Source organism: Oncorhynchus nerka, linkage group LG12 (genome assembly GCF_034236695.1).
Source record: "Oncorhynchus nerka isolate Pitt River linkage group LG12, Oner_Uvic_2.0, whole genome shotgun sequence".
Lineage (NCBI taxonomy): Eukaryota > Metazoa > Chordata > Actinopteri > Salmoniformes > Salmonidae > Oncorhynchus > Oncorhynchus nerka.
Genome location: NC_088407.1, coordinates 4,498,701 through 4,510,859, shown reverse-complemented (window position 1 = coordinate 4,510,859; position 12,159 = coordinate 4,498,701). Strand labels below are relative to the sequence as shown.

The window sequence follows — 12,159 nt, the reverse complement described above, 5'->3', positions numbered from 1 at the left end:
AGAGGAGAGGTGTGGTAGTACTAGGGGTATCCATGGAGGAGAGGTGTGGTACTACTAGGGGTATCCATGGAGGTTGAGTGTTATGACCGTTTTACTTCCAATGGTTTTAATAATCAGGTCAGAGTAGGAAGAGAACAGGAGTGGAGTGACACACACACACACACACACAGTGAGGTGACAGTAGCAGGCTGGCTGAGGGCAGGTGGTTGGGGACAGGTACAGACACCCCCGCTCTGTTTCAGGACAGACAGGTAGACAGATCATCAAGTCACAAGCTCTGAGCTACAGACTCAGAACCAGCTGTGGGACTGACTAGAACAGGATGTATGCAAATTAAAATATCTAAAATGTATTGAATGTTGCTCCGACACACACAGTGACTACAAGCCATAGGAGATCATTAGGCTTCACAGTCTGTCTTGTGTCTGTGTGGAGATGTACTGGGGGTATCTGGGAGAGACACATTTAGGAGAGATCTGAGTATAGGGTTCACGAAGACACACACACACACACACACACACACACACACACACACACACACACAGAGCTCTGGACGTAAGAGACATCACACGACCCAAACTGAAACGACAGTAGTCATTTTCCAGGTAAAAAAGGTTTACTGATTTATGTAACAAAAACAGATCTTTATCCTTTTCTTTTCTTCAGCTAAAATAAATGTCTACTTCTTCATAGTCTTAAGGACAGTATCAAAACGCTTCATTAAGGACAGATATACACTATAGAAGGAATCTGTAGCGTGGATATTGACAGATAACAGATACACTGTAACACACAACAGATACACTGTAACACATAACAGATACACTGTAACACATAACAGATACACTGTAACACATAACAGATACACTGTTACACACAACAGATACACATAACAGATACACATAACAGATACTGATACTGTATCTGTTATCTGTTACAGTGTATCTGTTATGTGTTACAGTGTATCTGTTGTGTGTTACAGTGTATCAGTTATGTGTCACAGTGTAACACATAACTGATACACATAACAGATACACTGTAACACACAACAGATACACTGTAACACATAACAGATACACATAACAGATACACATAACAGATACACTGTGACACATAACTGATACACTGTAACACATAACAGTGATTCTGTGGTCTATCTTCTTGACGGAGCCTTGGACGGTACAGAACGAGTCTTCTTGGGCACCTTCTTACTGCCCTTAGCCTTTTTAGGGGGGTCTGACAAGGGGAGGGAGGGAGCGATGGAGGGGGTAGGGTTGGGTTTGCCCGTTGCCTCCCTCAGCAGAACGTTGGTGCGTTCGGTAGGAGGGGCTTCAGGGTCAACGACGAGTTGACAGAGGTCGTCTGGTTGAGGGGTCATTGACGATTGAGAATCGCACACCTGAAGAAGAAGGGGTCAACGGGTTACGGAACATGGAAACACAAACACTTTCCTTTCATCCAAGTCCCACAAACTACCAAACAAAATGATGTCCTGGTCGGTCTGAAGGTCCTAAGCTCAGAATTACGAGACGATGTTGGCCTTTTGAGGGTCAGACACAGCCACTGACAGACGAGCCCCCCAAAAAAAAAATTTTTTTACAGGAGAAGCCTGAAGGAGAGAGGGAAAGATATAGAGAGACTGATCCGAGTTATTTTCAGCCTTTGAAATGAGCGCTTAGTAAAATGTTTTTTAAAAGAGTCAATTGAATCGGAGGTCGCGCTTCAAAGCAGCCTGTCATTGAAATGAGGACCGTCCATATTCAGCTGTTTCCTGAGACCAGCTCCTTTACAACATCTACAAAACCCTTGTTTGTTATGGGGATTATAACGACCAGATTAAAGGAAATGGGAAACTAGGGGTTAGAAGAAGTAAAGTCTTCCTATTGAAACTGTCACTGTGGTTTTTAGTCAAACGGACACATTTCACAGTTTGGAAGTTAAGTCTGGAAAAGTAGAGAGTCATTAAACTGAGAGATTCATCTACATGCAACAAACAAACAAAATGCACACAGACATCTGGGATCCAGCCTGATCTCCACTCTGTCAGACACTGCAGTCCCTGTGGGGTTAAATGAGCCAAACAGAGGTTCTTCAACACTGTCAATCATCGGAAAGGACTGACGAGAGACAGCAGTGTTACTATATAGAGTCTCTAGTTGTAGGACAGCAGTGTTACTATATAGAGTCTCTAGTTGTAGGACAGCAGTGTTACTATATAGAGTCTCTAGTTGTAGGACAGCAGTGTTACTATATAGAGTCTCTAGTTGTAGGACAGCAGTGTTACTATATAGAGTCTCTAGTTGTAGGACAGCAGTGTTACTATATAGAGTCTCTAGTTGTAGGACAGTGTTACTATATAGAGTCTCTAGTTGTAGGACAGTGTTACTATATAGAGTCTCTAGTTGTAGGACAGCAGTGTTACTATATAGAGTCTCTAGTTGTAGGACAGCAGTGTTACTATATAGAGTCTCTAGTTGTAGGACAGCAGTGTTACTATATAGAGTCTCTAGTTGTAGGACAGCAGTGTTACTATATAGAGTCTCTAGTTGTAGGACAGCAGTGTTACTATATAGAGTCTCTAGTTGTAGGACAGTGTTACTATATAGTCTCTAGTTGTAGGACAGTAGTGTTACTATATAGAGTCTCTAGTTGTAGGACAGTGTTACTATATAGAGTCTCTAGTTGTAGGACAACAGTGTTACTATATAGAGTCTCTAGTTGTAGGACAGCAGTGTTACTATATAGAGTCTCTAGTTGTAGGACAGCAGTGTTACTATATATAGTCTCTAGTTGTAGGACAGTGTTACTATATAGAGTCTCTAGTTGTAGGACAGCAGTGTTACTATATAGAGTCTCTAGTTGTAGGACAGCAGTGTTACTATATAGAGTCTCTAGTTGTAGGACAGCAGTGTTACTATATAGAGTCTCTAGTTGTAGGACAGTGTTACTATATAGAGTCTCTAGTTGTAGGACAGTGTTACTATATAGAGTCTCTAGTTGTAGGACAGTGTTACTATATAGAGTCTCTAGTTGTAGGACAGTGTTACTATATAGAGTCTCTAGTTGTAGGACAGCAGTGTTACTATATAGAGTCTCTAGTTGTAGGACAGTGTTACTATATAGAGTCTCTAGTTGTAGGACAGTGTTACTATATAGAGTCTCTAGTTGTAGGACAGCAGTGTTACTATATAGAGTCTCTAGTTGTAGGACAGCAGTGTTACTATATAGAGTCTCTAGTTGTAGGACAGCAGTGTTACTATATATAGTCTCTAGTTGTAGGACAGTGTTACTATATAGAGTCTCTAGTTGTAGGACAGCAGTGTTACTATATAGAGTCTCTAGTTGTAGGACAGCAGTGTTACTATATAGAGTCTCTAGTTGTAGGACAGTGTTACTATATAGAGTCTCTAGTTGTAGGACAGCAGTGTTACTATATAGAGTCTCTAGTTGTAGGACAGCAGTGTTACTATATAGAGTCTCTAGTTGTAGGACAGCAGTGTTACTATATAGAGTCTCTAGTTGTAGGACAGTGTTACTATATAGAGTCTCTAGTTGTAGGACAGCAGTGTTACTATATAGAGTCTCTAGTTGTAGGACAGCAGTGTTACTATATAGAGTCTCTAGTTGTAGGACAGCAGTGTTACTATATAGAGTCTCTAGTTGTAGGACAGTGTTACTATATAGAGTCTCTAGTTGTAGGACAGCAGTGTTACTATATAGAGTCTCTAGTTGTAGGACAGCAGTGTTACTATATAGAGTCTCTAGTTGTAGGACAGCAGTGTTACTATATAGAGTCTCTAGTTGTAGGACAGCAGTGTTACTATATAGTCTCTAGTTGTAGGACAGTGTTACTATATAGAGTCTCTAGTTGTAGGACAGTGTTACTATATAGAGTCTCTAGTTGTAGGACAGCAGTGTTACTATATAGAGTCTCTAGTTGTAGGACAGCAGTGTTACTATATAGAGTCTCTAGTTGTAGGACAGCAGTGTTACTATATAGAGTCTCTAGTTGTAGGACAGTGTTACTATATAGAGTCTCTAGTTGTAGGACAGTGTTACTATATAGAGTCTCTAGTTGTAGGACAGCAGTGTTACTATATAGAGTCTCTAGTTGTAGGACAGTGTTACTATATAGAGTCTCTAGTTGTAGGACAGCAGTGTTACTATATAGAGTCTCTAGTTGTAGGACAGTGTTACTATATAGAGTCTCTAGTTGTAGGACAGTGTTACTATATAGAGTCTCTAGTTGTAGGACAGCAGTGTTACTATATAGAGACTCTAGTTGTAGGACAGTGTTACTATAGAGTCTCTAGTTGTAGGACAGCAGTGTTACTATATAGAGACTCTAGTTGTAGGACAGTGTTACTATATAGAGTCTCTAGTTGTAGGACAGTGTTACTATATAGAGTCTCTAGTTGTAGGACAGCAGTGTTACTATATAGAGTCTCTAGTTGTAGGACAGCAGTGTTACTATATAGAGTCTCTAGTTGTAGGACAGTGTTACTATATAGAGTCTCTAGTTGTAGGACAGTGTTACTATATAGAGTCTCTAGTTGTAGGACAGTGTTACTATATAGAGTCTCTAGTTGTAGGACAGTGTTACTATATAGAGTCTCTAGTTGTAGGACAGCAGTGTTACTATATAGAGACTCTAGTTGTAGGACAGTGTTACTATAGAGTCTCTAGTTGTAGGACAGCAGTGTTACTATATAGAGACTCTAGTTGTAGGACAGCAGTGTTACTATATAGAGTCTCTAGTTGTAGGACAGTGTTACTATATAGAGTCTCTAGTTGTAGGACAGCAGTGTTACTATATAGAGTCTCTAGTTGTAGGACAGCAGTGTTACTATATAGAGTCTCTAGTTGTAGGACAGTGTTACTATATAGAGTCTCTAGTTGTAGGACAGTGTTACTATAGAGTCTCTAGTTGTAGGACAGTGTTACTATATAGAGTCTCTAGTTGTAGGACAGCAGTGTTACTATAGAGTCTCTAGTTGTAGGACAGTGTTACTATATAGAGTCTCTAGTTGTAGGACAGCAGTGTTACTATATAGAGTCTCTAGTTGTAGGACAGTGTTACTATATAGAGTCTCTAGTTGTAGGACAGTGTTACTATATAGAGTCTCTAGTTGTAGGACAGCAGTGTTACTATATAGAGTCTCTAGTTGTAGGACAGCAGTGTTACTATATAGAGTCTCTAGTTGTAGGACAGTGTTACTATATATAGTCTCTAGTTGTAGGACAGCAGTGTTACTATATAGAGTCTCTAGTTGTAGGACAGTGTTACTAGAGTCTCTAGTTGTTGTTACTATATAGAGTCTCTAGTTGTAGGACAGCAGTGTAACTATATAGAGTCTCTAGTTGTAGGACAGCAGTGTTACTATATAGAGTCTCTAGTTGTAGGACAGCAGTGTTACTATATAGAGTCTCTAGTTGTAGGACAGTGTTACTATATAGAGTCTCTAGTTGTAGGACAGTGTTACTATATAGAGTCTCTAGTTGTAGGACAGTAGTGTTACTATATAGAGACTCTAGTTGTAGGACAGCAGTGTTACTATATAGAGTCTCTAGTTGTAGGACAGCAGTGTTACTATATAGAGTCTCTAGTTGTAGGACAGTGTTACTATATAGAGTCTCTAGTTGTAGGACAGCAGTGTTACTATATAGAGTCTCTAGTTGTAGGACAGTGTTACTATATAGAGTCTCTAGTTGTAGGACAGTGTTACTATATATAGTCTCTAGTTGTAGGACAGCAGTGTTACTATATAGAGTCTCTAGTTGTAGGACAGTGTTACTATATAGAGTCTCTAGTTGTAGGACAGCAGTGTTACTATATAGAGTCTCTAGTTGTAGGACAGCAGTGTTACTATATAGAGTCTCTAGTTGTAGGACAGCAGTGTTACTATATAGAGTCTCTAGTTGTAGGACAGTGTTACTATATAGAGTCTCTAGTTGTAGGACAGTGTTACTATATAGAGTCTCTCTCGTCTCTTACAGGGATGAAACAGAGGTCCTCCCTGAGACAGGCATCGTGTAGTTCATTCCGGAGGGCGGAAACGTGGCTTTGGTGGGCGGAGATTTCCCTCTCCATCGAGCCAATCCTGGAGAACGCTGCGTGGTATAACTCAGAGAACGTCCCCACCAGGCTCTGCAATGCACCATGGGAGGAAAGAGATTTTATTCAGGGTGTGAATGTGTGTGTGTGTTTAATTATTCAGGGACGGGTGTTGAACTAACATCAGGATTAACCTGCTCTAGTTCTGAGAGGACCGACTACTGACAGTAGATGGTAATATGTTAACCTGCTCTAGTTCTGAGAGGACCGACTACTGACAGTAGATGGTAATATGTTAACCTGCTCTAGTTCTGAGAGGACCGACTACTGACAGTAGATGGTAATATGTTAACCTGCTCTAGTTCTGAGAGGACCGACTACTGACAGTAGATGGTAATATGTTAACCTGCTCTAGTTCTGAGAGGACCGACTACTGACAGTAGATGGTAATATGTTAACCTGCTCTAGTTCTGAGAGGACCGACTACTGACAGTAGATGGTAATATGTTAACCTGCTCTAGTTCTGAGAGGACCGACTACTGACAGTAGATGGTAATATGTTAACCTGCTCTAGTTCTGAGAGGACCGACTACTGACAGTAGATGGTAGAGAGGACCGACTACTGACAGTAGATGGTAATATGTTAACCTGCTCTAGTTCTGAGAGGACCGACTACTGACAGTAGATGGTAATATGTTAACCTGCTCTAGTTCTGAGAGGACCGACTACTGACAGTAGATGGTAATATGTTAACCTGCTCTAGTTCTGAGAGGACCGACTACTGACAGTAGATGGTAATATGTTAACCTGCTCTAGTTCTGAGAGGACCGACTACTGACAGTAGATGGTAATATGTTAACCTGCTCTAGTTCTGAGAGGACCGACTACTGACAGTAGATGGTAATATGTTAACCTGCTCTAGTTCTGAGAGGACCGACTACTGACAGTAGATGGTAATATGTTAACCTGCTCTAGTTCTGAGAGGACCGACTACTGACAGTAGATGGTAATATGTTAACCTGCTCTAGTTCTGAGAGGACCGACTACTGACAGTAGATGGTAATATGTTAACCTGCTCTAGTTCTGAGAGGACCGACTACTGACAGTAGATGGTAATATGTTAACCTGCTCTAGTTCTGAGAGGACCGACTACTGACAGTAGATGGTAATATGTTAACCTGCTCTAGTTCTGAGAGGACCGACTACTGACAGTAGATGGTAATATGTTAACCTGCTCTAGTTCTGAGAGGACCGACTACTGACAGTAGATGGTAATATGTTAACCTGCTCTAGTTCTGAGAGGACCGACTACTGACAGTAGATGGTAATATGTTAACCTGCTCTAGTTCTGAGAGGACCGACTACTGACAGTAGATGGTAATATGTTAACCTGCTCTAGTTCTGAGAGGACCGACTACTGACAGTAGATGGTAATATGTTAACCTGCTCTAGTTCTGAGAGGACCGACTACTGACAGTAGATGGTAGGAACCTGCTCTAGTTCTGAGAGGACCGACTACTGACAGTAGATGGTAATATGTTAACCTGCTCTAGTTCTGAGAGGACCGACTACTGACAGTAGATGGTAATATGTTAACCTGCTCTAGTTCTGAGAGGACCGACTACTGACAGTACCTGACAGACTAAACTCAGTGTCCCTACAGGACTAGTACCTGACAGACTGAACTCAGTGTCCCTACAGGACTAGTACCTGACAGACTGAACTCAGTGTCCCTACAGGACTAGTACCTGACAGACTGAACTCAGTGTCCCTACAGGACTAGTACCTGACAGACTGAACTCAGTGTCCCTACAGGACTAGTACCTGACAGACTAAACTCAGTGTCCCTACAGGACTAGTACCTGACAGACTAAACTCAGTGTCCCTACAGGACTAGTACCTGACAGACTAAACTCAGTGTCCCTACAGGACTAGTACCTGACAGAATGAACTCAGTGTCCCTACAGGACAACTAGTACCTGACAGAATAAACTCAGTGTCCCTACAGGACTAGTACCTGAGAGACTAAACTCAGTGTCCCTACAGGACTAGTACCTGACAGACTGAACTCAGTGTCCCTACAGGACAACTAGTACCTGACAGAATAAACTCAGTGTCCCTACAGGACTAGTACCTGAGAGACTAAACTCAGTGTCCCTACAGGACTAGTACCTGACAGACTAAACTCAGTGTCCCTACAGGACTAGTACCTGACAGGCGGCTACGTCCGGCCCTCCCAGCAACCTCTCTGGTCCAGTCAGATCCAGGTGCACTCTTGGTAACTGCAGAGGGAGGTCCTTGTCAGTGGAGGTGGATCGTGATTGGACGATACGGTCTCTGACCTGCGGTGGGGGCAGGAGAAAGAGGTAGTCCTAGTTTATCATAGAGAAAGAGAGAGTGTGTGTATTGGGCCATTTACACAAGACATTCACATTCAACGGAAGGAAAGAGAGAGAAGCGGACGGGGACTCGAGTGACCAATCGAAGCTCACCATAGATTACAAACCTTACTGGATTGGCCAACAATGGCTGTTGATACGTAGCACTAGCTACCTTGCACCCTTGTATAGTGTAAATGGCCAGTGTGTGTATGAATGTGTGTGGCTGTGTGTGAATGTGTGTGGCTGTGTGTGTATGTGTGTGGCTGTATGTGTGTGTGTGGCTGTGTGTGTATGTGTGTGTGTGGCTGTGTGTGGCTGTGTGTGTATGTGTGTGTGTGGCTGTGTGTGTATGTGTGTGGCTGTGTGTGTATGTGTGTGTGTGTGTGTGTGGCTGTGTGTGTATGTGTGTGTGTGGCTGTGTGTGTATGTGTGTGTGTGGCTGTGTGTGGCTGTGTGTGTATGTGTGTGTGTGGCTGTGTGTGTATGTGTGTGTGTGTGTGTGTGGCTGTGTATGTGTGTGTGTGGCTGTGTGTGTATGTGTGTGGCTGTGGCTGTGTGTGTGTGTGTGTGTGTGTGTGTGTGTGTGTGTGTGTGTGTGTGTGTGTGTGTGTGTGTGTATGTGTGTGTGTGTGTGTGTGTGTGGCTGTGTGTGTGTGTGTGGCTGTGCTGTGTGTGTGTGGCTGTGTGTGTGTGTGTGGCTGTGTGTGTGTGTGTGTGTGTGTATGTGTGTGTGTGGCTGTGTGTGTATGTGTGTGTGCTGTGTGTGTGTGTGTATGTGTGTGTGTGTGTGTGTGTGTGTGTGCTGTGTGTGTATGTGTGTGGCTGTGTGTGTGTGTGTGGCTGTGTGTGTGTGTGTGTGGTGTGTGTGGCTGTGTGTGTGTGTGTGTGTGTGGCTGTGTGTGTGGCTGTGTGTGTGTGTGTGCTGTGTGTGTGGCTGTGTGTGTGTGTGTGTGTGTGTGTGTGTGTGGCTGTGTATGTGTGTGTGTGTGTGTGTGTATGTGTGTGTATGTGTGTGGTGTGTGTGTGTGTGTGGTGTGGCTGTGTGTGTGTGTGGCTGTGTGTGTATGTGTGTGGCTGTGTGTGTGGCTGTGTGTGTGTGTGGCTGTGTGTGTATGTGTGTATGTATGTGTGTGTGTGGCTGTGTGTGTATGTGTGTGTGTGCTGTGTGTGGCTGTGTGTGTATGTGTGTGTGTGTGTGGCTGTGTGTGTGTGTGTGTGTGGTGTGTGTGTGTGTGTGTGTGTGTGTGTGTGTGTGCTGTGTGTGGCTGTGTGTGTGTGGTGTGCTGTGTGTGGCTGTGTGTGTATGTGTGTGTGTGGCTGTGTGTGTATGTCTGTGGCTGTGTGTGTATGTCTGTGTGTGTGTATGTGTGTGGCTGTGTGTGTGGCTGTGTATGTGTGTGTGTGGCTGTGTGTGTGGCTGTGTATGTGTGTGTGTGGCTGTGTGTGTGCTGTGGGAGTGTGTGGGAGGGGTGTGTGGCTGTGTGTGTGTGCTTCAAGGACACTGCCGGGGAGTGGGAGGGGCCAAACCTCCGGGGAGTGGGAGGGGCCATACCTCCTGGGGAGTGGGAGGGGTCAAACCTCCGGGGAGTGGGAGGGGCCATACCTCCTGGGAGTGGGAGGGGTCAAACCTCCGGGGAGGGGTCAAACCTCCTGGGAGTGGGAGGGGTCAAACCTCCTGGGAGTGGGAGGGGTCAAACCTCCTGGGAGTGGCCATACCTCCTGGGAGTGGGAGGGGTCAAACCTCCTGGGAGTGGGAGGGGTCAAACCTCCTGGGAGTGGGAGGGGTCAAACCTCCTGGGAGTGGGAGGGGTCAAACCTCCTGGGAGTGGGAGGGGTCAAACCTCCTGGGAGTGGCCATACCTCCTGGGAGTGGGAGGGGTCAAACCTCCTGGGAGTGGCCATACCTCCTGGGAGTGGGAGGGGTCAAACCTCCGGGGAGTGGGAGAGGCCATACCTCCAGGGAGTGGTCAAACCTCCGGGGAGTGGGAGGGGTCAAACCTCCTGGGAGTGGGAGGGGTCAAACCTCCTGGGAGTGGGAGGGGCCAAACCTCCTGGGAGTGGGAGGGGTCAAACCTCCTGGGAGTGGCCATACCTCCTGGGAGTGGCCATACCTCCGGGAGTGGGAGGGGTCAAACCTCCTGGGAGTGGCCAAACCTCCTGGGGGTGGGAGGGGCCATACCTCCTGGGAGTGGGAGGGGCCATACCTCCGGGGAGTGGGAGGGGTCAAACCTCCTGGGCGTGGCCATACCTCCTGGGAGTGGGAGGGGCCATACCTCCGGGGAGTGGGAGGGGCCTCTCTATTTAAACACCACCCAGTGTTGCTCACCTCTCTATTTAAACACCACCCAGTGCTGCTCACCTCTCTATTTAAACACCACCCAGTGTTGCTCACCTCTCTATTTAAAAACCACCCAGTGTTGCTCACCTCTCTATTTAAACACCACCCAGTGTTTCTCACCTCTCTATTTAAACACCACCCACCCAGTGCTGCTCACCTCTCTATTTAAACACCACCCACCCAGTGTTGCTCACCTCTCTATTTAAACACCACCCACCCAGTGTTGCTCACCTCTCTATTTAAACACCACCCACCCAGTGTTGCTCACCTCTCTATTTAAACACCACCCAGTGTTGCTCACCTCTCTATATAAACACCACCCAGTGCTGCTCACCTCTCTATTTAAACACCCCCCACCCAGTGTTGCTCACCTCTATTTAAACACCACCCACCCAGTGTTGCTCACCTCTCTATTTAAACACCACCCACCCAGTGTTGCTCACCTCTCTATTTAAACACCACCCACCCAGTGTTGCTCACCTCTCTATTTAAACACCACCCAGTGTTGCTCACCTCTCTATTTAAACACCACCCACCCAGTGCTGCTCACCTCTCTATTTAAACACCAGCCACCCAGTGCTGCTCACCTCTCTATTTAAACACCACCCAGTGCTGCTCACCTCTCTATATAAACACCACCCAGTGCTGCTCACCTCTCTATTTAAACACCACCCAGTGTTGCTCACCTCTCTATTTAAACACCACCCACCCAGTGTTGCTCACCTCTCTATTTAAACACCACCCACCCAGTGTTGCTCACCTCTCTATATAAACACCACCCAGTGCTGCTCACCTCTCTATATAGACACCACCCAGTGTTGCTCATCTCTCTATTTAAACACCACCCAGTGTTGCTCACCTCTCTATTTAAAAACCACCCAGTGTTGCTCACCTCTCTATTTAAACACCACCCAGTGTTGCTCACCTCTCTATTTAAACACCACCCAGTGTTTCTCACCTCTCTATTTAAACACCACCCAGTGCTGCTCACCTCTCTATTTAAAAACCACCCAGTGTTGCTCACCTCTCTATTTAAACACCACCCAGTGTTGCTCACCTCTCTATTTAAACACCACCCACCCAGTGTTGCTCACCTCTCTATTTAAACACCACCCACCCAGTGTTGCTCACCTCTCTATTTAAACACCACCCACCCAGTGTTGCTCACCTCTCTATTTAAACACCACCCAGTGTTGCTCACCTCTCTATTTAAACACCACCCACCCAGTGCTGCTCACCTCTCTATATAAACACCACCCAGTGTTGCTCACCTCTCTATTTAAACACCACCCAGTGTTGCTCACCTCTCTATTTAAAAAACACCCAGTGTTGCTCACCTCTCTATTTAAACACCACCCAGTGTTGCTCACCTCTCTATTTAAACA

The 12,159-nt window shown here is 45.1% G+C and overlaps 1 protein-coding gene across 1 annotated transcript in view; it reads right to left on the bottom strand.

The window, feature by feature from the left end:
• Positions 1–597: 597 nt before the first annotated feature.
• The window catches only part of LOC135574403 (coiled-coil domain-containing protein 171-like), a 142,096-nt gene continuing 130,534 nt past the window's right edge, over positions 598–12,159 (bottom strand). Inside the window, 3 exon segments of the mRNA XM_065025993.1 lie at positions 598–1,399; positions 5,996–6,148; positions 8,266–8,397. Coding sequence (XP_064882065.1) covers positions 1,154–1,399; positions 5,996–6,148; positions 8,266–8,397 — 531 coding nt within the window. The 3' untranslated portion in view covers positions 598–1,153.